Source organism: Takifugu rubripes, chromosome 10, assembly GCF_901000725.2.
Source record: "Takifugu rubripes chromosome 10, fTakRub1.2, whole genome shotgun sequence".
NCBI classification, from domain to species: domain Eukaryota; kingdom Metazoa; phylum Chordata; class Actinopteri; order Tetraodontiformes; family Tetraodontidae; genus Takifugu; species Takifugu rubripes.
The window spans coordinates 1719219-1745943 of NC_042294.1; the positions used below are offsets into that span (position 1 = coordinate 1719219).

General features: G+C 43.6%; 3 protein-coding genes across 10 annotated transcripts in view; 2 read left to right on the plus strand and 1 right to left on the minus strand.

The window, feature by feature from the left end:
• Positions 1-1578, plus strand: part of adarb2 (adenosine deaminase RNA specific B2 (inactive)) — a 112029-nt gene extending 110451 nt beyond the window's left edge. For both annotated transcript variants that reach the window (XM_029843003.1, XM_029843004.1), the window contains exon 10: positions 1-1578. This exon is cut by the window's left edge and continues 445 nt beyond it. The gene's annotated coding sequence lies outside the window, so the exon portion shown is untranslated.
• An 11000-nt stretch (positions 1579-12578) lies between these two features.
• Positions 12579-23738, minus strand: LOC101078020 (WD repeat-containing protein 37-like). Of its 6 annotated transcripts, none has more exons than XM_011607782.2 (16): positions 23679-23738; positions 23405-23481; positions 22293-22546; positions 20245-20341; positions 20030-20125; positions 19065-19129; positions 18816-18899; positions 17563-17701; positions 17323-17394; positions 17066-17110; positions 16888-16958; positions 16490-16724; positions 15955-16096; positions 14550-14684; positions 14317-14431; positions 12579-14241 (listed from the first exon to the last, which is right to left on the minus strand). In XM_011607782.2, the coding sequence occupies exons 3-16, from the start codon at positions 22443-22445 to the stop codon at positions 14110-14112; spliced, it is 1581 nt and encodes a 526-aa protein (XP_011606084.1). In that variant the 5' UTR covers positions 22446-22546; positions 23405-23481; positions 23679-23738; the 3' UTR covers positions 12579-14109. The 6 variants fall into 6 exon arrangements, with proteins under 6 accessions (XP_011606084.1, XP_029698869.1, XP_011606085.1 ...); XM_029843009.1 differs by having other exon boundaries at positions 16882-16958; XM_011607783.2 differs by lacking the exon at positions 18816-18899 and having other exon boundaries at positions 16882-16958.
• On the plus strand, positions 23477-26495 carry idi1 (isopentenyl-diphosphate delta isomerase 1). 2 transcript variants are annotated; one of them, XM_029843016.1, is made up of 8 exons: positions 23477-23615; positions 24279-24403; positions 25069-25241; positions 25328-25420; positions 25538-25668; positions 25742-25846; positions 25981-26210; positions 26298-26495. In XM_029843016.1, the coding sequence occupies exons 2-7, from the start codon at positions 24282-24284 to the stop codon at positions 26191-26193; spliced, it is 837 nt and encodes a 278-aa protein (XP_029698876.1). In that variant the 5' UTR covers positions 23477-23615; positions 24279-24281; the 3' UTR covers positions 26194-26210; positions 26298-26495. The 2 variants fall into 2 exon arrangements, with proteins under 2 accessions (XP_029698876.1, XP_003967897.2); XM_003967848.3 differs by having other exon boundaries at positions 25981-26495.
• Positions 26496-26725: the final 230 nt, after the last annotated feature.

Here is a 26725-nt window from a genome sequence, read left to right on the forward strand (position 1 = left end):
TGGATCACCAGAGCCGTTCTATGCACCAGGTACAACGCTGTGGTGGAACATTAAAAAAAATAAAATCCAGACATTTTTTTAATGGAGCACAGCTGTAGCTCCACTTTTAGCAACTGCTGTAAAATCACCATGTTTTTGACACAGAAAATTCGTAAAACGCCACCAGAAGTCCTTGAGTCTCCAAAACTTCGGGAAGATGCGAACAGTTTGTCCTGATCGCGACGGAACATGTCACAGTCAAACGTTCCTGCAGATCTTGTGGAAGGTTGATGCTATTGTTGTCATGGAAACCCAAATGTCGTCAGAGTGACGTGTCCTCCTGGGGCACGTCCCCATCCAAACGCGTTCAGGGAAGGTCGACCGGGCAGATTGACGGACACGACACAACAAACGGTTTCTCCTAAGAAAAGAGACTTTTTAAAACAGGCACACACCTAAAAAGGCGGCCCACCCCTCCGCCATCAGGGAAGGGTGGGGGTAACCTTGAGTCAGAATGAAAGGCAGGCGCTATCTTGTCATCAGCTATTTCTGGGCCCCAAGGCTCCTGCTGAGGAGCCAAGCCACAGGAGATGAAGAGACGGACAGACAGAGGCAGCCGGAGAGAGAGAGACAGGTCCACGTCCAATTATCAGCCCTGTCAGGGTGATGGGAGAGGAAGAGGAAGAGGAAGGGGAGAGGAAGAGAGAACCTTTGCTCCTCCTCAACTGTCCCTCATTTCCGAATCACCCTGACTTCCTATTTTCCTTGTCATACCTCTGTGTCCTCCTCCTGTTTTCCTCTCACTTCTCTTTTGTCAGTTCCCCCCGCCTTTCAAGCCAAAGCGAAGGTTAACGCAACATGGCGACAGGTTCACACGCCCCCTCTTCACCCCTCCCAGGAGCAGAAAACAGGGCACGTCAGCTGGACGATGGAGGAGGGACGCGTCCCCCTTTTTCCCCCTTTCACGCTAATGTTTGTTTTGCCAGGTTAGCCTATGAAATTGAAGTTTGTCTCAGTGCAGAACGAGTGGAGGCTCGTTAGCGAGGCCTCCTTGACCTGATCGACCTGTGCGCTCTGTCTGCGGTCGCGACCACACTGAGCAGTTAATAGTCAATATCCAGAGTTTTACACGCTTAAACACACGCAACCTTAAGGGATGAGTGGCGGAAATGGAGACAGCTGTGACCTCACCCAGTACGGATGTAGCTCCCGTTTTCATGCCGGGTGTTTCATGTCAACGTCCATTATGGTCATTGTCTGTGTTGATGTATCTCTCCTGTGTTTTCTTCGATCCGGTCGAGTCGATCCATACAAACCAGCAGCACCACCATGACCAGCGTGGCTCGGAAGGCAGTAAAATTTAAGCAGCAAGAGTGACACCTAGCGGCGTGTTTCTGTCATTGACTGAAGCAGAGAAGAAGTTGTGAAGACATTCTGGACCAGACCCACATGAGCAGCATCTGGGCCAGTTCTGGTTCAGTCTAGGCTGTTGCTTGTGTTGCTAAGAGATGAGTCTGTGTGTGTGTGTGTGTGTGTGTGTGTGTGTGTGTGTGTGTGTGTGTGTGTGTGTGTGTGTGTGAAAAATATGTCCAAATGAAACTGTTGCAGACAAAATGTACGATAAAGTTGATGGAGCCAAAAAAATGAAAAGGAAAATTCAACATGGTGAGGCGTCCACTCACACATTTACTGATGCTCTTCCTCTTCCTCTTCCTCTTCGGAATCTGGAGCGGGACTAGAACAGATCTCAAGGTTTTGTAGGCATTAGTCCTTTTATATTAGTCCCTTTTCTCCCACCTAGAATGCACCATATACGTGTTCGCACTTAAAACAATAAAATGAAATACAAAATCAGTGTAGCTGGAACCTCGGGCTCTGCTGAGGGTCTGGTCTGAGCGGAGGTCGGATTCCTTTCTCAGATCCTTTGTTTACATCTTAACCAAGTGCTGAAAACCCAGAATCAGCGTGATCTCATCAGAATCTTATCCAAATGCAGCACATCTATTTTTTTTGGTTTGGGTGCACAATCAGACTGCGTCCATTCATTCGCGGTGTGGACTCTGGACAGACAGATGAGCAGATTTATTTTGAGAAATAAAATAATATCTATACATAAGGCATGTCTGAGTGGCAATATTGTATCAAAGCGTTTACATATGTAAAGACATGTACAAAAGATGTGAACAGAGATGTGACAGAACCCTTAAAATGTCTAAATATGATGTAAATTAAAGTCTATGAAGACATGCTGCTCTGCTCTGTATTATAAATTGCATTTCATTAATGGATCAAAAGTGAATGTTTGTACTGTATATGTGAATAAAAACCACTAATTCTTGTCATTTTAGCTTGTCTTGGGCCATCTTGTGATCCATTACACTCACAGGATCCATCATTTCTCCAGCATTAGCTTGGTGGTGACCTCAGGAGCATCCAGACCAATATTAGAGGCCGAGCGCGGCTCGCTGCTCCCTCTCAGGGGAAATCCACCGCGGTTATCTGTGTTAGGCTCGGTGGCAGGTGTCATACAGAGCAGACACCAAATTAGCCTTAGGGAAGAATGGAGAGCAGAGGGCTGGGTCTCCTCAGCAGCCCCCCACCCTTCCACAACCCCAGGCTGAGGACGCTACAATAAACATCATAATTGACAATTTGCCACAGTGGTTCGTCACGGCCAGCCAGTCGGAATCTGATGGATGAGGACGTGGAGGTAAAGCTCCAGTATATTCTCTCTGCTGGTGTCGCGCTGCTGCTCAGTGAAATCTGAGTATCGTCGCGTACGACAACAGCAGAGAGGAAGAGACCTGCTGTCAGCTGGTCACCGTAACTTAAGTTACAGCTTTTCATGGATGGATGGGTGGTGGGTGGGTGGGCGGGCGGGCAGATGGATGGATGGATGATGGATGGATGGACACTGGATCCTGATGTGTTAGCAAACTACAGGCCGATATCCAACCTTCCTTTTATCTCTAAAGTTCTTGAGAAGGTGGTGGTGACTCAGTTACTGGAGCACCTCGAACAGCCTGTTTGAGATGTTTCAGTCAGGCTTTAGAGCTCATCACAGCACAGAAACAACACTTCTTAAAGTCACTAATGATCTTCTCATAGCTTCCGATCATGGACTGGTCTCTATGCTGGTTCTGCTGGACCTCAGTGCTGCTTTTGATACAGTTGATCACAGCATCCTGTTACAGAGACTGGAACATGTGATTGGGATTAAAGGGACAGCACTAGAATTGGTTTATACATATTTATCTGATAGATACCAGTTTGCCCATGTCCATGGGGTTAGCCATAGAGTTCCACAAGGTTCTGTACCTGGACCAATCCTTTTTACCTTGTACATGCTTCCCTTAGAAAACATTATTCAGCAGCATGGGATAAATTTTCATTGTTATGCTGATGACACTCAGCTTTATTTATCCATGAAACCAGAGGAGACAGAGTGAAGCCTCAGACCTGTGATAAAGACATAAAGTCTTGGATGTCTTCAAATTTCATTCTCCTTAACTTAGGAAAAACTGAGGTCATGGTGTTGGGTCCTGAACCTCTCAGGAATAGATTAGATCACATTATAACTCTAGATGGTATCTCATTAGCATCTAGTCTCTCTGTGAGGAATCTTGGAGTAACTTTTGATCAAAATCTGTCTTTTAACTCACACATTAAAACAGTCTCTAGAAGTGCCTTTTTTCACCTGAGAAACATCACAAAGATCAGGAAACTACTGATGTGGCATGATGTTGAAAAGTTAGTGCAGCACAGCATTTGTTACTTCCAGGCTGGACTATTGTAATTCTTTATTATTAAGAATAATAATTAAGAATGATTACTGTATCTCTAAGAGCTCTACCTCTCCTCTCCTACCTATTCTCTCCTCTACCTGTCCGCCCCCCTTCTTCTCTCTCTCTACCCAGATGGCCATCTGGTCCTGCTCAAGGTTTCTTCCTGTGAAAGGGGAGTTTTTCCTTGCCACTGTTGCTTGTTGGGGGTCCAGGCTCTGGGATTCTGTAAAGCACCTAGAAACAATTTTGATTGTAAAAGACGCTATATAAATAAAGATTGATTGATTGATTGATTGATGATTGATTTGAACTTTTTATGTCCTTTGCGCTATGATCAAAAGGTGTAGGTGGACTTAGGGTATTGTGTATAATTAGTATTCTCTAGAATATGTGGTTGGAAATTGCCCCAACACTGAGACAAGGACCACAGACTCATATTAAGTGAGACAGAAGTCATTCACCATCTCCAAATGAATATCCAAGACGACCCTCAATACAATCATATACGGACTCATATGCATATAGTACATGCTAAAAACCCCATAATGCACTTCAAAAAGTCCAAGTGTGCTCAGGAGATGTTGCATCTCCTCTCAAGACCCTCAATGGAATGTAAGGTCCAGCAGGTAAGCCAGATGCAATTTTTAACTCTTTCTTCTTGATATTGAATCTGGATCTGTGTTGCTTCGATTGCAGAATAAAAAATTTTTTGCAACATAATTCCAACCTCCAGTTGTGCATTCCCAGGTAAACTGAGCCCACTTTGCATCAAGCTGACAGGGTGCTTTGCTGAGTTTTGATGACAGGAATTTCCTTCTGAACTGCTCTGTAGTCTTTTGCAGGTGATGTGGAAAACTCATGGAAACATCATAAATGTAATGGCACACTCTTTTGGGGACACAACAATTCATTGCTTTGTTCCTAAGATGACCAACAGCTCGCAGGTTGCTTGTTTAGCACATGTGTGAACATGTCTGTGAAAAAAGAGACTTTTTTGTTTTCTGTTTTGCAAAACCAGAATATAATCATTTATACAAAAATGATATATTTGCTCAGATGTGAGATATATAGGATAATAAATGATTTTTATAAATGTAACAGTTTTAAATGCTGTTGTTGATGAGTAAACTGAAACTAGCCAATCTCATGAGGAATGAAGGACTGACCAAGCACTACAGTTGACCGAGATTATGGAGGACCTGGACAACTACAACCTATGCAAGACTGCAGGGCCACAATTCGTCCCCGGGATGCTAATACACTGCTAAGGACCTATAGGAAGTTAAGAGCCTCAGTGTTAATTGGGGTCCACCAGATATTGACATAATTTGAAAAGACAGGCAAAATTGCTAAGCTGTCACACAGCACCAAGAGGTTATGGGCCCAGAAAGCAAATTAAAAATAATTACTAATTGTGGGAGACAATGTTTTAGGAAACCAGAGGCTGCAAGTACAAAGCCATTTTTGAACGGATGGCAATGCCAAGAGAAATGAAGTGTAAGGGAGGAAGGTGAGTAAGGAACAATGGGAGGAAATTATTGCTGTGTTAGAGGAGGAAGAGCACAAGAAGAGGATGAGCAGTCTCAAAATGAGACAAGGCAGAAGTTTACTCAAGGGACAGCATATCATCATTCCCACAGGACATCTTCTCTGTCAAGGCAGCAACAGCAACTGGACCCTCGGTGATCTTTCACCTCAGGAGCACAATCTAATCTACAGTAATGCTATAGATTCTGTTGAACTTTTAAATACTGGAACTACTGAAACCACTGAGTGCCTGGGATGATCCAGAGATACCACACGGCACTGGCCCTCAGAAGTGCTATTGATTAGAATGGGAGTGTATTTTCTATATAGATGCTTTCATGAGTAAACTCATCTACCCAGAGACAAAACTCTCAAGATCAGACTAGTGTGGTGCATAAAAAAATGCACCTCATTCTTAGACACATCTGGGGGGGAGTGAAGACAATTATCTATGGAAGTGGAAGATCTCCCCAGACCAAATACAGAGATAGCTGATCAATGTGCAATGCCTGAATAACAGCATAATACACCAGGGGGCTGTTTTAATTTATCTAAACGGGGGTCCTTTATTTTATGGAAGTCTAAGAATGGCCATGGCACCTGCAACAGAAGGAAGCTTCCAGCTTGTTCAAGGAACGGACTCTGGGACTTTGAACAATGTCCAAGGTAGTTTTCTATGTCAACTGGACTGGGTTTCTTCTCTTGAAGACGTTTCGCCTTCTATCCAGAAGGCTTCTGAAAATCGCTGTATGGATATTGGCCAGAGAAGACCACTGGTTTGAAAGGGGTGTCAAGGAAGCTATCCATGTCAAATTGGAAAAACCATCCTTAAACAGAGGTGGTGGCCTGAGGCACTTCCTATCACCCACATACAATGCAGTCCTCCACTCCTTCCAACAGCAAAACAAACATTACCACCATTCCAGGAGACCCAGTGACTCACCACCACGTGATCCAGCAGACAAAGGGGAGACACCTCAACAGAAACTAGGTGAATGACCCAACCAGCGACCCTGCTAACGACTCTCAGGTGACCACCCAGATCATTAGCAAGCAGATGGTCCACAGGGGCTATATATTTTCAAGCTCTCTCCCCAGCAATTTCAGAACTGAAGAAGCCTTCTGGATAGAAGGCGAAACGTCTTCAAGAGAAGAAACCCAGTCCAGTTGACATAGAAAACTACCTTGGATACAATGACCTGGATGATTGAGAATCTACACAGACATTTTGAATAATGTCCAACAACAGACATGGTTGCAGCTACCAAAGTTTAAAATTCAAGTTGTAATATGGTTGAAGTGTAAAAATCTGTAGAGTTATTATGTTCTATTTGTGACTGAATGTATTGTGCAGCCTAACAACAAGTATTAGATGGTGAAGCTAAGATGTGCCCTGACACTGTTGTCAATACTTTTGTACTTGTTATAAAGGCATTTCTTTTTGGGTTCAATCAGCACCCTAACCCCTAACCCTAATTAATTTACACATGTGATTTTCCCCCTCTACTAATGGGAACGTACTACTGGCAATCCACCTTTGTCCCCGAGCCCGAGATCTGAATGTGGCTTTTTAAACTACAAAAGAAATAGTGTAATTCTTTCTATTTTGGAAATGTATTCACTAATTGTATTCATTGAGTGTGCCTCCCGTTACGATCATACGAGCTCCAGCACAAAAAGGCGAGCAAAAAGGCTTAGGCTCTCAGGCAGCGCAGTTGTGAGATTCTAAAGTGTGATTGTGTTGATACTTTGGTCCTTTAGGCTGATTGCACTGTGATCCAGAACACCTACACTCATGGTTCTGGAAGGAATAAGCCACACAGCCAACTATCATGTATCCAGACAAAACACCACACATTCATTTTGTTCATCTTAATTTGTTGACAACTATTTCTTCACACAACACATCCTCTCATTTGCTTATAATGGCACCCAACCAGTTTGTGGCAATATTTGGATATTAAAATACTAACATTTCTGATTTGGGTGAACAGACAATGTTTCCCCTGTACCGTATTTTCACGACTATAAGGCGCACCTAAAAGCCTAGAATTTTCTAAAAAATAGACGGTGCGCCTTTTAACCCGGTGCGCCTTTTGTATGGATTACGGTAATATTGGTTAATCGCGGCTACCGTAGTCAGTAGGCGTGGCCGAAGTAACAGCAGTAAGAGCGATAAATAGGAATTCTAGTTCAGTCCCAAACCATTTCTGTCTGTAAAGACCCCAAAATGGCTCCTTGCAAGAGACGCGCTTATGACGCAGAGTTCAAACTGAAGGCTATCAGTCACGCAGTTGAACACGGAAATAGAGCAGCAGCAAGAGAATTTAACGTTAACGAGTCAATGGTGCGGAAGTGGAGGAAGCAACAAGACGACCTGCGCCAGGTAAAGAAGACTCAACGGAGCTTCCGAGGAAACAAAGCAAGAAGTGGATTAACAAAGGAACTCCAGCCGCCAGATATTGGTGTCAACGGGGCATTCGAAGCTAGACTGCGAACTGCGTGGGAGCAGTGGATGATGGAAGGCGAACACACGTTCACCAAGACGGGGAGACAGCACAGAGCGTCATACGCCACTATCTGCCGGTGGATCGTAAACTCCTGGGCTGATATATCAGTCTCGACCGTGGTCCGAGCTTTCAGGAAGGCAGGGATTGTCACTGAAATGCCAGACAACACCAGCAACACTGACCCTGATGACGACTTTGACGAGACGGAGCCGGCCATGTTGGACGCCGTATTCGCACAACTGTTCAATTCGGACACCGAAGAAGAGGAATTCGAGGGATTCCTGGATGAGGAATGAACTGATAAAGTGAGCTTTACGTGTTTCTTTTGTGTGTTTACAACTTAACAAGGCTGGTCATACTGTGAATATGGACATTACCGTTTGAACAACGTTGTTATATTGCTATTGTTATATTGCTATTGCTTTGCACTACTTCGAGAGTTCGAGTTACCGTATATTGTGTTTGCAATAACGTTTAATTTACCGCAGCGGTACTACGTGATAAAAATGTTGCACTAAATCGAAGATTTATCAAACTCCACTATCCACTTGTGGTAAAAATGTTGCACTGCCTGTTATAACTTGCTGTTATTAAACGAACTGTGTTACGCGAAAACACTACGTCACTCGGGGAAAAATAATATTTATTCATTCTGTTTATTCATTTTGGGAGTGAATGGAGTTGTGAGAACGCCGGTTTGTATTCTATTAATAAATTTTTACTGACTTATCTGGCTGTTTTATTGACATTCCTTTTAGCGCAGCTCGATCTAGTGAATGCGTCATGAAACCACAGGCACTACGCAGTTTCTATGCTATGCGCCTTATAACACGGTGCGCCCTGTGTATGAAAATAGTTCTAAAATATGTCGTTAATTGAAGGTGCGCCCTATAATACGGTGCGCCTTATGGTTGTGAAAATACGGTACTTAAAAGCCCTCTTCTCACTCCAACATTACCACTTCCTGGGTGGAGCCAAGGGGCGCTTGGCTTTGAACTTGGATCAATGACTTTAATATCAAAGAGAAGTAGGCTTTATCATGATAGTATGTGTTGTAGATGTAAAAAAATCAAAAATTGAAAAATAGGGACTCTGATCATAAGGCCACCTATTATGTCAATGTGCTGAAATTCCATTAGAAAGCTTAGAGAGAGGGATGAAATGTACTGTCTTTGAGAACTGGTCAACCAGATTCAGGAAGGTGGTGTGTCCGGTGGCAGCTGGAGGAAGCTCTGTAACGAAATCCACAGCGATGTGTGACTGGGATGGGGAGTGGATTGAGGAGTCCAGCGGGTAGTCGCGTAGAGGACTTCCCTCGGGCACAACCCAAACACACAGAAACCAAACCAGTATCACAACATATATATATATATATATATATATATATGTGTGTGTGTGTGTGTGGGGGGGGGGGGGGGGGGGGGGGTATGCGACCTTTGTTGGGGATTCAAAGGTCAAAGTCTCTCCAGAATTAATCACCTTAGCCTATTTTAGCCTTTTTTCAGTATTCACTGAAATTGTCCATGTTATGAATGGATTTGCAGAAAATTTCTTCAAAATCATTTTATAACTTTTCAAGTTTTTGTTTCCACGGACCATAAAAGCCAACTTATAACATTGGTATATGATAAAAATGTAGGAAAAAAGGTAATTCCATTTTTGAATTCAAAACTCACATTAAGCTAGCATATTGGCAATAAAGTGAATGTTTTTCTCTTCACAGATCAGAATCAGAAAATGCAAAAAATGCAGTTGTCACTGAACGCAAACATCTTCCCCACAAAATTGAGGCGCTTGGTCAATGACGGTGACATTGACACCATTGTCTGGAACCAACAAGGTGATGGGATCATCATCAAAAAGGATCTAATGGAGAAGCAGCTTTTGTCTTTGAATGGCTTCGAAGACTCCAGCTCCTCGAGTTTTGGACGCCAGCTGAAATTGTATGGCTTTAAGAGATCCAGGCCTTTCAATGAAGACAAGCCCAACATCCTCCAATATTTCCACCCACACTTCCAAAGGAGACGACCTGAACTTCTTCCCTCAACCATAAACGTTATCAGGCTCTTATCCAGCAGCTGGAATCTGAGACAGATGTGATCTTTGTAGAAGTCCCCGCTCCATTTGATGATGTCTGCCTCCAGGTTCTGCAGATGATTCTGCTTCATTTTGATGGCCTCCAGTTTACCGGTTTGAGTATTGAGGCTTCTGGCTACAGCACCAAACTGCTCACTCACGCCAGACTGTTCCACCAAAGAATATCTGCTGCTCGTGTTTATAACTTTAACACAGATGTTTGAGTCGATTCATGTTGGGAGGTTCCGGTCTGTGAAAGGGAATTGCAGCCCCGATGGAGGCCGACAAAGAAGATGTTTTGTTTTTTATTGATGGAAAACACGGAATCCACAGTTCTAATTATTTTCAAACTAATTGGAGGACCTATTAAAATTAGAACAGTCGACGTATAATGCAAACTGCGCTGGTGTGTTTAACTTTTGTCATTATTATCATTAATGTTAGTAGTGGTAGTACTAGTAGAAGTATGTATTTATTCATCTATTTTGTGGGAATCATTTGTTTTGGTCTTGTTTTACAGTATGTAGCTAATCCCCCTGCAAGTAATTACACATTGGAGCGCTCTTGTGGGCTCTGCCTCAAGGACTTGTGGGTATTGTTCTGATCACGATAAAGTCGATAGATTTCGATATAGACGCGACCACTAGGTGGCAGCACAATACCCAGCGGCGGGGGCCGAAGGTGAAAATGAGGAATCCGAGGTCACGCTGGTTTGGTGAGCGTGGAGTTCAAAACCAAATGTATTTTTATTCTTAAAAGAACCTTTGAATTAAATTCCCCAAAAATTAATTCATGCCACCCAAGATGTGATCAAACATCCAGCTTGACTGTCTTGACTAGCAGCAGTTCTCTGTTGACCTTTATATCACCCGTCTGTGTGTTGCTGTTGCCCCTCAGCCTCCAGGGACCAGACGGCTCACATCTGGAGCTACGTGGGGCAGAGTCCTGCCCCCCAGCTTCTATCAGATGTCAGCTTGAGTAACTGCTCTGTCCCTCTGTAGTGTTGGACTTTAGAGGGTCTTTAAGTTGTCCCAGGAGGTGCTGCCGACCTGTACAAGATGGAGACGTCTCAACTGGGTATAGCCAGGTGATGTGATTGATTCATTTCATATTAAACATCTAGAAATTCCCAACAGACAGCTGTGTTGCTGTTTACTGAGCAGTTGTGAACAGGTGGCTGTCAGAAAGCCATTTTTCTTTACTTTTACCATATAACGAGAAGCAGGAAGTGATGAGTGACTAATAACTGATCATTTGGCACCATGGTGGGGCAACATGAGACCCGTCCATCCACTCTGCCAACGTCTCCCAGGGGCACACAGAGTGAGTCTGACCCTGTGCTCTGTATCCTGGATGCAGTCTTATTTTAGTCCACAGGGTGGTGCTCTAACATCTCCAAACTCTTTCTGAATGTTTCTTCAACTGAAATCTTTTTTTCTGTGCACCATTATTTTACTTTTGCTCTAAGCTAAATCCTCTGTTTGCATCTCATTTACAGAGAACTTCTCCTCGCTGTCGTTTCTTCAACATTTTCCCTCCACTCTCTCTCCTGTTCATTTATCTCTTTCTTTTGTGTTAATCCTCCACTCCTTATAATTTGCCACTTGCACATGCCGTTAACACTCAGCTGCAGACGTTCATTTCAAAATGGTGATTGTCAGGCTTGCTTGTGCCTTTCGGTGGCTTTTAAAACGTGTGTGTGTATGTATGTGTGTGTGTGTGTGTGTGCGCGTCCGCTGGCTGGTCTTTGATTGCAAGTGGGGGTGGGATTACATAGAACTCATTATGTCCGATCCTAACATGTATAATTCCTGCAGATCCACTTTAATTCTCTGTCATAGACAATTGCTGTAATGAGATTAAGCTGCAGTCTTTCACAGTTAACAGCAGCCCTCCTCTTTTCTCTCTCCTCATCCCTCTTTCTTTCCCACAAGGCCATCCATGGGGTGAAAAGTGGGAGCTTGTAGAGACGTGCTGCTCCGTCTGAGACAGCTAGAAACTCTCAAACAGAAATATAAAATCTGAGAGATGTTTCAGAGTAAAACTTTCAGCTCTCAGTGATTCACCGAATGAGAGTTTCTGAACAAACAAGTCATTAAATCAATTAATTTAAAAAGAATATATATATATGTATTGTATTGAGGACTGGATAAATTAATGAATTAACAACATCTCTATGGCCGGACATGATCATCATCTCAGAGGCTTCGAGGTGGCTGTGGCTGAAAAGGGCAGATCCGTGGGTTACTACTGGGACACAAGCCGGGTCTTGATCACCCCGGCTGGGTCGCCTGGGCGAGGGTGTATGATGTTGTGAGACCCGAAACACCCTATGAACCCAGGATACGTCAATGATGATGTGTCCCAGTGCATCCAGGAGATGTATCTTCAAGATCACTAATTCCCTCTAAGATCAATTTATTGTTAACATTTGTACCAGTAGGTATTTAAAATAATCTGAGAACATTCACCAGACTCACCATCAGTATTTAAATCATCTCCAATCATTTATTTCTTCAATTCTTTTTACTCCTGTTTGTGTATGTTTTTGTTTATTTCTAAATATGGAGAATATGGAGACCACAGCTAAAGGGTATTCATGTTACGTAATCTACATAATAATAATAATAGTAATAATAACAATAATAATATTGGCCCCAACAGTTCAGATGTTGACACAAGAGACAAAAGGAGACACGGGACAGGAGAGCACACCTTTAATTGGGAAGTATCAGAGATCATGATCCCATCACAGATGCGTGTAAAGGAGATCACGTCAGGAACAGGACTACAGTGATCTGCATTTTCAGTGCCGTCAGTCACAGAATTTCAAACATTTTAGCTAAATTCAGACTGCTTTCCATATCTATGGATGTACGAAGGATTCCTGGGAAAATGTCAGGTCTGTGCTCGGACACGCGTCACTATTTCACGAGGATTTGGGGAAATGCAGGCGGACGCCCGGGTGGATGAGGCCAACGCACGGTGTGATGCAACAGTGAGGCTTTAAAACAAGTTCAGTACACCTCCAGATGGACGCGGGTTCAGAATCTACAGTTTTACAGAACTTCTGGCGAAGCTGAGGACGCTCACAGTGGGTCGCACAAGCACAGATTAATCTACAGCACTGAGAGTCCAACGCTACAGCGCCCTCTCGCGTTCAGGATATTGCACAAGCGGAAACAAAAGGCAGATTCCAGCTCCCACGAAGAGGTTTGTGTTTTCAAGTCATACTCTGGTCGCCAAGACAGCAACAGTCTTCACTCTGGTGATTGCCTACGTTATCGGGATTAACCAGCGACCCTCGCACACCCAAAAGCTTTGTTGTTCTACACCAAACGGCGCACGAGGAAATACGAGACCGAGGGTTTACTGCAAAGTGCAAATACTATAAGGCGAGAGCACCGACAGGCTGCTGCTGAGGACAGAGGTGACCTTTTAGAATGAAACTCTGGGACACGGCAGGCCAGTGATGGGTGGCTCACGGACAAATGTGGCTCAATAATCTGCAACATACAGCAAACATCAGACTGTCATATACATTTACACACCTACGAAGGCACCAGGGACAGAACGGCTGGAGTCGTGCACCGCGGTTCTGCTCCTGATGCCTCAGACAGATGGAATAAGGAATCCCTCTGTAAATATAGGATAAGGCAGAATGACAAAATCCTACACCGTGACAAATATAGAGATCCTACTAATGCCTAACTGAAGGTGTCAAGGCTAAATAAGAGCGGCTTTAAATGTCAGTGAGAAAGACTTGACATGTTTAAAACATATTAAGACACCTGAACGACACTGCACAGGTAAAATGGCAGGCCTTGATATGATATGTTTGGTTTCATCAAAGGAGCACATGGGACTAAAATGACTTAAAAAATGTTACACGGAGCAGTTACTGGTCACCGGAAAAGACGCCACAACTCAGCCTGCAACGCAGGTGGCTTCAGGAGAATCTGCACCTGCTCCAATTGTTCCGTCACATTTTTAAAATTGATTGTTTGAAAAAGCAGGCCGTTCTCCTGTGTGACCGTGCGACCGTAACGAAACATCAGTGGCAGCTCTGGTGTCAAACGTTTGTACAGCAAAAGGCTAAAAATGACCAAAAGAAATCAGTGTAACAACATCACATTTCATGCTAAATAGGTGACAGGGTCGACTATGAGCGGCGCGGCCTCAGTGGACACGTGAGCGCCAGACAGAATACAGTGTTTGCGTGATCAGTGATGTCACTTCTCCTGCAGCAAGGCGGGGATGTTGATGTTCCAGCCGATGGCCTGGCGATCGAAGCCGCAGGTGAACAGGTTGCACGACTGGTTCTCTTCGTTCCAGGCTGTGCAACACACCATCCGCCTGTGGCCCTGCACGACACATCCAAGCAATGGCTCAGTTTACGGGCGCTCGGGCTGTCGCTTCCTCAGTCAGTCGGTTCTCACCATTCTGTTGCTGCGTGGCAGCCTGGCCAGCCTCACGCCGCTCATGTCGAACAGTCGGACCTGGCGGTTGTCATGTGGAAGAGCGATGATCCTCTGGTTGGCGGAGACGCTGATCCTGAAAGAGGAGCCAGACGTAACATCGTCTCACTAAAATTATAGCGCCGTAGCCGAAATAAAACCTCGGATGTGACCTTATTACTGCTACACTTTGTAGTTTAGGGTTGGTATATTACCTGTTCACAGCTGAGTCAGTGCGGATGGTTGCTATGGGTGACCTCATGTTCTTCAAATCCCACACTTTGACAGTGCGGTCGTCACTTCCCGAAACCACGTTGTCACCCACCGTGAACACCGCCGATGTCACCGTGCTGCAAACCAGGAACACACATACGCATCATAAAGGCGTCAGTTGGGAGTAAAGTAAAACCAGAGGGGCGGGACTTCGTGGAAAAAATGAAACATTCCACTTCCTCCACAGATGCCTGGAAAAACAGAAATCCCAGCTAGATTGTTGCCCTCCGGGAGCTGGACACTCTAGATTTTAAAACACAAGTAAACTCAAATCCTAGAAATTTTGCCCATAATGTTGCTGTTACTAAATGGGCTCAGTAAAATCAGAGTTAATAATAACTAAATGGCAAACGTAAGTACTGATGTGGGTCTAGTGTAAGGTCACAAAGTCAAACACTATAACGCACGTCCACCCACAGGCATAAGCCAGTATTTCTGTAGACTTTCAAACATGTCAGCAAATTTAAAGAGGCAGAGGAAAACCATCACCAATGAAGAACAAACCAGTCCTTTAACCACCCCTCAATACAATATTCTTTTTAAATTAATTGATTTACTGACTTATATGACCGGTTTGTTCGGAAACTCTCACTCGGTGAATCACTGAGAGCTGAAAGTTTTACTCTGAAACATCTCTCAGATTTTATATTTCTGTTTGAGAGTTTCTAGCTGTCTCAGACGGAGCAGCACGTCTCTACAAGCTCCCACTTTTCACCCCATGGATGGCCTTGTGGGAAAGAAAGAGGGATGAGGAGAGAGAAAAGAGGAGGGCTGCTGTTAACTGTGAAAGACTGCAGCTTAATCTCATTACAGCAATTGTCTATGACAGAGAATTAAAGTGGATCTGCAGGAATTATACATGTTAGGATCGGACATAATGAGTTCTATGTAATCCCACCCCCACTTGCAATCAAAGACCAGCCAGCGGACGCGCGCGCACACACACACACACACACATACACACACACTTGTTTTAAAAGAGAGCTGCCACCGAAAGGCACAAGCGAGCCTGACAATCACCATTTTGAAATGAACGTCTGCAGCTGAGTGCTAACGGCATGTGCAAGTGGCAAATTATAAGGAGTGGAGGATTAACACAAAAGAAAGAGATAAATGAACAGGAGAGAGAGTGGAGGGAAAATGTTGAAGAAACGACAGCGAGGAGAAGTTCTCTGTAAATGAGATGCAAACAGAGGATTTAGCTTAGAGCAAAAGTAAAATAATGGTGCACAGAAAAAAAGATTTCAGTTGAAGAAACATTCAGAAAGAGTTTGGAGATGTTAGAGCACCACCCTGTGGACTAAAATAAGACTGCAGCCAGGATACGGAGCACAGGGTCAGACTCACTCTGTGTGCCCCTGGAAGACGTTGACAGAGTGGATGGACGGGTCTCTGAAGTCCCACAGCCTGAAGGTGGTGTCTCTGGAGGAAGTGACCACCAGACGCTGGGTAGGGTGGGTGCAGCAGTGGGTCAGCTCTTGATCATGTCCTGACCACAAGCACACAATAACAGATTTCCCTCAAAATCACCAAAGCCAAACATTCATCCGTAACAGGAGCATCTTCACTGCACCTGTGTTATGGTTGCTATGATTATATCAACATCTTTACCTGTGTGGAAGACATTTTTAAGAAAAACAGGCAATCCTTTTTCTGCCTTTTGTGTTGACCGAACTTATCAATTGAAGCTAATCATCTGTTCATCTCCTCTGGTCGGTTATCTGAGTGATCTGGTTTACAACTAAAAAAACCTCGCTTGTAAAAATCTTAATCTCAGTGCCTTTGCGGGTTGATCATAAGCCCGATTGATTTTTGGGAAGTTTTCCATTGTTTTTCCAACAACAAATGTATAAAGGTCTACCAAGTAATACTGGTTACTGACCTGTCAGCGTGTGAACCAGTTCAGACGTCTCCACCTCGTACAGGTTGGCAGCACGATCCCAGGAAGCGGTGACCACTTGGCGGCCTCCGACCAACCAGTCAGCTGCGATCACAACCCCCTGGTGACTTTTCAGGGTCGTTGTAGCGACCCTAACGGTGGGGACCTCACAAAGCCCCTCGCCGTCCACCTCCCCCTCTTCTCTATCCGAAGAGTCTTGGTCGTCATCGCACAGCGCCTGCGGGTGAACGACACACAAGACAGAGCAATTCTATCTATTCATCCATATACCTGCAGGAACAAAAACTCATTTTGTGTGAATATATGTTGTAATGTCCTCTGAAATTCTCCATGATAGAGTGACTGCCTCAGAAGGACAGGAAAGAGTCGCTCACGCTGACATCTGGTGGAGGCTGGGGGGCAGGAAGCTGCACCATGTAGCGCCAGATGTGAGCCGTCTGGTCCCCAGAGGCTGGGGGCAACATCGACACACGGAGAGCAAATAGTCAGATCAACAGAAAACTAAGTGCTGGAGACAACAGAGCAGGAACGGATTAGTGACAGAAGTCAAGTAGGTACCTGTGAGGGCCATCTGCTCCGTGGGGTGGAACTTGATAGAGTTGACTGTGAGGAGGACAACAGGGACGAGATGAGAACAGGACATAAACCCGCCAGTTCCAAGCACAAACGGCGTAAAACCCGATTAATTCTTCCTTGTTATTCTTGTATTATTACTATTACAGGAACAAGACGCTAGCATAAACTTCATGTTAGCAGTCCCAGTGAACAAAACAACAGCAACAGTTTAGAAACGCGTGAGCCTTTGATATTATTACCTGATCCTGCATGGCCAGCATACCTCAGCAGACATTTCCCAGTCTCTATACTCCACAGCAGAGCTGAATGATCTGTGAGGGAAGAACGTGACACAATAAAACCCCTAAATCTGGATGCACTGAGCTGAGGTTGATATCAGTAATATATTAACTGCGGTAGCTTCATTCATGATGTTTTACTCTCGTTTAATAATGCAAGATAATTAAATGTTTAGTTAGCCAGAAAAACAACAGCTGAACCTGCAGAGGCCGTCCCCAGTACCACGGGCTGAGTTCGGGCAACGCTCAGGTCCCAGATTCCATCCCTGTGCCCCACATACTCCTTGAGCAGCTGGCACAAAGCTCGAGATCCTGTGGTGGCTTTAAAGCTGGATACAATCTGAGCAGGGAGGACGGAGATTAAAGATCAAACTCAGATTAAAGAAGGCTGCATATTAAATATGTATGCACTAAATATGATCATCAGAGAGGAAATATCTGCCGCTTGTTGCCCTAAGTATTGTTGGCCTCCCTTTAGGCTGCCGCACAAAAACTCTCGGATCGTTTTGGATCATCAGTCACTAAATCTCTATAAAAAGAATCACTATTAGGAACATTCGGCACTTTTCCAACCAGCCAAAATGAATGGTACCAAGAAGAGGTCAAAGAACTCTCATCAACGCAGACTGAAGACTAACAAAACGTCACTACTACAGCCAAAATATTAAGACTTGGCGCCACAAATTGGACATATATAGATTAAAATCTGGTTTCAGATAAGACCACCCAGGGCGCCTGCTGAGACGCCTTTGCTGGCTGCAACCTTGACCTGTGCTTTCAGTTGTGAGGGTGCAGCAACAACCTTCTCTGCGCATGCAGCTGAAAGCGCAACAGCTGACCACAGCACCGCAGGATTAATGGGCGTCGTTAGAGGCAGCAGCGAAGCGCACGGACATTTTAATGTAAACTCTCTTTCTACCCACTGAAGTCAGTGAGGATGAAGTTAGTGCAGATTATTAGAGCCCAATCCCACCTGTGTAGTCAACAGACAGAGTTTATTGTGCTTCCGTCAGGAGGTTAATCTCTCAAGGTCTCCCTTGAGCCTGACTTTCAAGTGCCGTTGAAAGTCATTTGTGGGAATTAACTGCGTCCGTTGAGTCACAGTAAGGTTACTCTCAGGTATAAAACAAATAGAGAGCTCTCAAAACACACAAATATTCTGTATTTTGCTGTATTTCTATATTCTGGATTGAAGAGGCTGCCAAAGTAGTCCAGGTCCAACATAAATCCTTGAATATTTCCTTGTAAAAAAAAAAAAAAGCTTTACAGTTATGACTTGTCTATTCCTCTCAATAAAACTCTGTTAGTATTTCCAAATGAAGCTGTTCACCCAGACGGAGGGCACGGAGCAGAGAAGAGATGAGGAGTCAAGGTCAGACTGTAGTTAAGGACAGACTCAGCCCACAGCAGTCCCCCACAATTCTTAGTGACAAACAGAGCATTCAGGAAGTTACCCATGAATCTCCGCCCCACAACTCCCATGTGGCCACACTGAAGTTGCAAGGTCCACCTATTTTTCCGTGGAAAGTGTACAAGCACTACATCAGCAAAACATTAAAAAGGACAATGTCAAAGGATTCGTTGTGATTCGGCTTATTAATGTTACTGCAACTCAATATCTCAAATCCCGTAAGTCAAAACTGGCCATTTGTCTATGTTTTACCTAGCGTAACGCTACTTTATGAGCCACAGAGTTATCGTACCTTGCTGGTTGAGGCTTTATAGGTAGTCTTCAGCTTCTGTGACAGTTGGCTCGTGCTGTGACTGGCTGTTTTTGGAGACACAAACAACAACATGAAAATAGGAGGCAAGTCTGAACCTTGTGTGTTCCTGAGCTACTGGCTGTTATTTGCTTCATTTGTTTAGTTGGAAGAGATCATCCTGTCACATATACATCACAATTCCTCACCTCTGGGTACTAATGACCTGACCTGCACACTAATTTAAGGTTCTCACACTATATTTATTGGAGTTTGACTTAATGCCAGAGCAAAGATGCAGATGGTTGTGTACACATGTCCTGTCCTGAATAGACTGAAAGATATTCTGGTTCTGTACATATGTTGCTCAGAGCGGGATTGAAATCAAGAAAAAGCATGTGGACCTTTAGGAATTTCATGGTTTTCTTCATTAATTCGACAGCAATGTTCATCTCATCGAGGATATTGAGAAAATGATTGTACCTGGCAGAAAATTCTGATCTTTCATTCTGTTATTGAGAACAACCATAAAATCTCAAGACTGGAAATATGAGCGAACGTCTGAGTTAATGACCCCCCCCCCCCCTCCCCCTTCAAAAATGCTTCAAGTATTAGCATACCTTGTAAGGAAAATGAAGTTAGGAGTGGACTACAGCTAATCTGATTAAAAACAGCTCAACCTTTTTAGGTTTTCCCTGCACAAGAAGAATGTGCCTGTTGGGTTACAGAAGCTGGAAACGGTTACAAAATGCAAACCCCCCCATGAAATTCCAAAAGCTTTGCACACATTATCTGGCCACTGTAAACATAAAACTGAATCAATAAACGATCTTAAAAACCCTGTTCCCAAATGTTGTAAATAATTAATGACAGGTGATTTATTAATGACAGCATAACAACATTTTAAATCCAACAAAGAGGAGTATTGGTTAACTCTACAAAGGCAGCCTGAGGAGAAAATACTGCACCTTTTGTTTTCAGGACTCCCTTGCTGGGATCTCCCCCCTCAACAGTCTGTCCATCCCCAGTCAAACGCTCATTCAGGGAGTCAATTTCCCGGCGCACTGTAATGTTAGCACAGTGGCGGTTCATCGGCGAGCAAATGCCGCTCGGTTAATCAACACCTGACGATCGATGCGGGGAGCCGCGCTCGCGCCGCTGACGGTCTTCATCAGCCACTTACATTCAATATTCTCGATGTAGAGGTTTTCAAACTCGCGTTCAATCTGGCTGAACAGGTCCAGAAGGTTGTTCCGTAAGGAAAGGGGCAGCTTGGAGTCCTGGACACACGAACAACAACAAAAATCAACGACAACAAAGTTAACGCAGAACATTGTTCTAACTACTCAAATTACTCAGTTCTACAAGTGTAAAACCTCATTTTCACAAGGTGGGAACTATTAGAGAGGCCACACACGACAACGGGATAATATATCATATGTAGTGGTGTTCGTGATCTAAATATCAAAACTCCTTCAAAAGACAGCAAAATCCAACCTTCCAGCATGACAACTATCAACTAACACATGTTTACAGTAACACCTGACATATATATTCCATTTAAGAACAAGTCATTATTTGCAGACTACTTCAAGACAAAGCAAAAGTGGCCGACAGAGGTGACACTTTTCATTCACAACAACTGTCGAACTTCTACGACCTACAAACTAACTACCGCACAACCAGTTTGAGACCAGTCAAGCACCAGTGCCTGACTTACCTCCATGATGAATTCATATCAGATGACCACCAGTCTACACTCGACAAGGGCAAAAGGCTGTCAGGGAAACAATGGAGGGCAAAAGCTGAGTCTGACAGCTCATCTTGAGAGCTGCTGTGTGTTTCTCTGGTCTGCCTGAGAGACGAGAGAATAAACCCTCTCCTGTTACTCTTTCTCCCAACAGTTAACCGCAGTGATGTCAAGCAACTGATCGTTCTGTCACACCCATTTGTCCACACTTTATAACTCGGCAAACACTAGTCAGCCTTTGTGAACTCAATGCTCGTTTCTGACAGAAGCAGCAGCAGAGTACTGGGATTTTGAGGTGTAAGGTATGAAATAATGGTGCAGCATGAAGCAGGAGGGACTCCAGTCAGGACAGAATGGGAACGGAAACAGCGTGGCACATAGTGGCAGTATGAAAAAGACCTGTTGAAAAGACTAATCAGACCCGGACAAGCGGGGCATATTAAAACTTGATGAGACAACAGGTCGGTGTAAACTGAGCCCTAGTTTGAGTGGATGGTAATTCAATGACACTGTCAAGAAGAGAAAGTAAACAGCTCTGGACAAATCAAGGCCTGCTGTTTTAGAATTTTTTCTTTACTAGATACAGATAAAAAGAAGTGTATTGTAATACAAGTGTTTAGTTGCTATTTCTTTACATTCTGAATTCACTTTGGCACGTTAAACCTCCTTTGAAAAGATGTGCTTCATTCTACTGCACTTGTTATCTATCCACATCTTTTTGTACTATTTATCATTACATTTTACTACAAATGCTATTGTACAATGTTCCCATTGATTCTCCTCAGATATGAAGACAATGTGGGAACACCTGAAACCTTTTAAAGCAAGAAATATCCGAGAGATCAATAGTCAGGCGACAGCCAACTCCCAAAGCTTAACAACCAGGATGTTCCTGATCAAACAGTAGGCCCTTTATTATTTTAGAACACAAGTTTCAAAGTGTGCATTTGACAAAAAACTGCCCAGGCAAATGCTGCTAGAAATAAGCTCAAATTGTTTTGTTTTTTTCTAGATATTATATAGCACAACTTTGAAGATGTTGATTTTTGAAGAAGAAGAAGAATTTTTGAAGACAGTGATTTTTTTTTTCTAAAGAAGAAACAACTTAAAGTAGATCGGCACTATTTCAGGGCTGAAAAGACCACAAAGAGCATTAAAACGTAAATACAAAATACGGTAAGCCACTTTAATCCATAATAACATAGTACAGCTAGCTAACAAACACAACTTTCTTACAAGAGGAAATAAATCTCATAAATGCACTGTAACATGGACTCTTCTATGTCAAAATACCAGTTAAAAAGTATAAACAATGCTGCTCAACCAGCCGGTACTGTTCTAAGAAACAACAGCCTCACAACACAACTGAAAATCCAAATGATTTAAAGGAGATCTGATAAATCAGAGTGTTACCTGCATATATAAACATTGGATTGTTTCCCCCAGAAGAGCGTGTGTGTGTGTGTGTGTGTGTCCCTCACCTGTCCCTCCAGCATATCTCCTCTTAGGATGCCTAGAGGTCTCTCCTCTGTGCTGTTGGTGCGCCGGATAGATAAACTGTGAGCCTTGCGCTTCTGTTTAGGGTGACGGCCGGCCAAGGCAGAGCCGCTGGTGCTTCCGCCCTCTCCAGGCATCCCTCCCACCTGGTGAGAGGCCCCGCCCCCTGCTTTGGTCTTACCTGAGTTTCGGGGCAAAAGAAACCCGGCTCACTCACTGGTTACTTTGCTGTCAGCACCTGTATGCAGCAAAAAAAGGAGGAAGTGTAATTTCTGACAAACTTTTGATTTGTTGCCACTGATACTACTTTCATAACATTTGGTATTCGTTCTGCACCTTAAATATATAATAAAGTATATGCATGATTTACACTAAAAAATACAACCTTTGCAGATTTTTTGTGTGAGTGTGAATCTTTATTTAATAATTATGTTTCTGATTTACTAAAACATGTTTTACAACAGAGGTTTTATATATATATCACATTCATGTTAACTGTTAGTGTTAAATTCATGTGCTAAAATAACACAACCATCAATGATGACTAAATAAAAGGTTAAAGTCAGGTAAAAATCTATGATAAAGCGTCAAGCATTTGTTGATAAAACTTGCCAGAATACGCCAGATTTTACTGGGTAAGTATGTAAGTAAGTAATACGTATACTTGATGTACATTAACATGCCTCAGGACCTGCGTTCCCACACGCGTCCAGCTCAATAACCACAGCAATAAATAAATAATGCAAGCTTGCGCACAACAACAAAGCATTTTATGGTGCGAAATGCCAGATTCACTCACCGCTACTACTGTCACAGTTGCGTCTTATATCGGATTAAAGAGTGCAATCGAAAATGTTAAATGTTAGCACAAGCTAGCTCCCAAGCACACAGCTCACCACTTTCTTTGCCTATACACATATTCACATTTCTGGTCTACAGCGTTTCATAGTGTATGTGGGGAGGAAAAAATGACCTTGTCAGATTTTAACTTCCAAGGAAATGTCCGCGTGTGTCCTTAAAAATCTACAGCAGTAACCAAGAAAGATCCCGAATAATGTAAAATTTGACACATCACTTATTTTGTTGCTGCACTTACTTCCGTATCACATGGTGTCTGTACCAAATTTGATAGCCAATAGGCTGCCGCGCCGACACCGACCGACCAATAGAATCCTGTGGCCAGAGCAGAGGGGAGTCAGGTTAGGTTGTTCGACTGCAGAACTAGGATGTGCGATATCGTTGTAGCTCCAATTTAATCTCGGTTAAAACACCCGATTTATCTGACTGAAACCCAACATAATTATTGGGTAAGTATAGTTAAAGTTTAATCGCTTTATCTGTATGCCCTACACGGAGGCAACCGTTCGTACTTAAGTCGAGTTGATGGGTGGCGCGAGTTGTGCTTTGCAGTGGTCTGATGGCGCGTGCCTGTCTGATGTTTCCCGAAAAACGGGTAATGGACTTTCTGGACTGGGACCTATTTAACCACTCAACGCAAAAGATTTAGGCATCTAAATTATCATACAATCATATAATATATTCTTAATGTAGTGCCCAGTTCTTTTTATAGCAATGCTTTAATTAATTAAAGGCAATTCTGAGAACAATAACTGAGCCATCGATTAATTGGATCAGGTGACATAAAACTAGTGCTTCACTCAAAAGTTACTGCAGAGGCAACCAAACGACACACTAAGACGTCTAAAAACAGGACAAGTTATCAATGTCAACTGTATATTTAATAAATCAACTATTTATAAAGTGGGAACAGTGTTAATTTGTCAATTATGTCTGTTAACTGCGGGTCCAGACAGGGAACACGTTGTGTGTGTGTGTGTGTGTGTGTGTGTGTGTGTGTGGGTGGGGGGGGGGCACGGCACATGTTCCGATCCGGACTCGGTAAAATCCTTCCCTGGTTTTCCCACCATCCGCTGTAACTTTTCCTGTGATTGGTCTTGTGTTTTGGTCAGGCGATGGTGCGGCCTTTGTGGGCGGGGCTCCGGATGTACCGGATGTACCGTGGAGGTAAAGCTGCACCGATCACATTGCGACCGAGCTGCTCGATCATCACCGGCTGGGACAGAGCTGCGTCCAGGTAAGCTGCGCTGCAACCGCGTCCTGTCTCAATGGCTGGGTGGTCACGCTGGAGATAAGCCTCATTGACAGATTCCGGCTAATGCTCTTAGAACTCAGCTAAAATAACCAGGCACTGAACAAAACTGAAAACAAAACCAAACATTAAAAAAATGATTTAAAAAAACATAAATTAATAAGGTATCTCTGCTCTTGTTTTACGTACAAGATGGCTGCTGAAAGCCTGAGAACATTCTTACGCTGACAGAAGCCAACTTTGTAAACAATGTCAGCTTCGGTTCTTATTCATTTGTAAAGAGACAGTCGGCGTTTATCTGTCTGAACAAAATAACTGGAAAAGCTATGAACTTAATAAAATGTTCATGAAATATTAATAATAGGTCAAATGATTCACATTTGTGATGTTCTTGAGGAACTTTGACCTTTGCGCCTCCAAAGACTCCTGTTTGATATTTGATCTAGCCAATATTTTTAGCATTTCAAGTGTAAAAAGTCCTGTTGAGTATAGCATTACATTTCCAGTTATTTTGCTGTTCAAGAGCAGACAAATTTTCCTACAACAGACTTTGAAATGTGATAATTGACAGGCGACTTATTATACAGAAGTGAGACGTTAAGAATACTGTCTATATAGTAGCTTTTACAAAGTGTCCATTGTGTTTGCAGTGAGGTGAGACAGAGACAGGCCACATTCAGAATGCCTGAGATAAACACGGAACACTTGGATGAGAAGCAGGTGCAGCTTCTGTCTGAGATGTGCATCCTTATTGATGAAAATGACCACAAGACCGGAGCCGACACCAAGAAGAACTGCCACCTTAACTCCAACATCGACAAAGGTTTAATGCCGTCTCTGCTCATCTTTACATGCATGTTTTTGTTCCCTCAAGTTGTCTTCTTTACTGGGGTCTGCTTGTATCACCAGGATTGTTACACAGAGCTTTCAGCGTCTTCATTTTCAACAGCGAGGAGAAGCTGCTCTTACAACAGAGGTCCGATGCCAAAATCACGTTTCCAGGTCAGTGACAAATCCTGAAATGTCCCAGATTTGAAACGGCCCAAAATAGTGCTCAGATCCACTCTGAACTGTGGATCCCAACAAGAGGCTAAGCACCGTGTGTGTGTGTGTGTGTAGGCTGTTTCACAAACACGTGCTGCAGTCATCCTTTACACACTGATGGAGAGTTGGAGGAGAAAGATGCAATCGGAGTAAGGAGGGCTGCTCAGAGGAGGCTCAAAGCCGAGCTCGGCATCCCCATGGAGCAGGTGAGCGTGTCGGCATGCAGGCGCGTCTTTAGTGGTTGATAAGATTACTGTACCGCCTGTCTTGACCTCTCAGGTGACACCCGATGAAATGACATACCTGACCAGGATCCACTACAAAGCACAGTCAGACGGCGTGTGGGGTGAACATGAGATCGACTACATCCTCTTCATGCAGAAGGTAACTGCTTTAACATGCTCTATATGCTTCACGTAACAGACTGTAAGTGTGCAGCGTATTAGAAAATGTCAGGGAAGGTGGTTGTTTATGTCGAGATTCTCGGTGATGTCGTCTCTTTTTGAATCCCTTCAAAGAACGTGGACCTGAATCCTGACCCCAACGAGATCAAAAGCCACTGTTATGTTAGTAAAAAGGAGCTGAAGGAGATGCTGGAGAAAGCCAAGCGTCAGGAACTGAAGATCACCCCCTGGTTCAGCCTCATTGCTGAGACCTTCCTCTTCAAATGGTGGGACAACCTGCACAACCTCAAGCAGTTCGTGGATTGCGACCACATCCATCGCATGTAGAAACATTTTTAAAAAAAACAGACATCCATTCACAATGTCTCTTTGGCTGACACCTCTGATGTGGAATAACAGAATCACTGGCTGCTACAGAAACTGACGTGGACATCAACTTGAGAGTCAGGTGACTTTTATCCCTGACAATTAAATGTTAATGACCGCACAGGAAATAGAGTATTTTTGTAATATCTAAGCATGAACTGTGCCTCAATGGGAAGGCTGAAATGTAGAGCCTGTTATTAAAACCAGTCGACAAGCTTTAACTTTCTAGACTTCTCCTAAAATAAAGGATTTAATTGTGTTTTTTGTGTTTTGAAATATTTGTGTATATATATATATATATATATATATATACACATGCTCATTACCTAGATGCATCTATAGGAATGGACGTTTTTGGCCACGCACTCATGGTTTTGACTCGGGGATCCAGCAGGTGGCAGCAAAAGCCCTAAAGCGTGCTTGGATTAAGCTTTCTCACTGCACGTCACTGATCATGTAGCATATTGTTTTCACAGTACAACAGGCCACAATA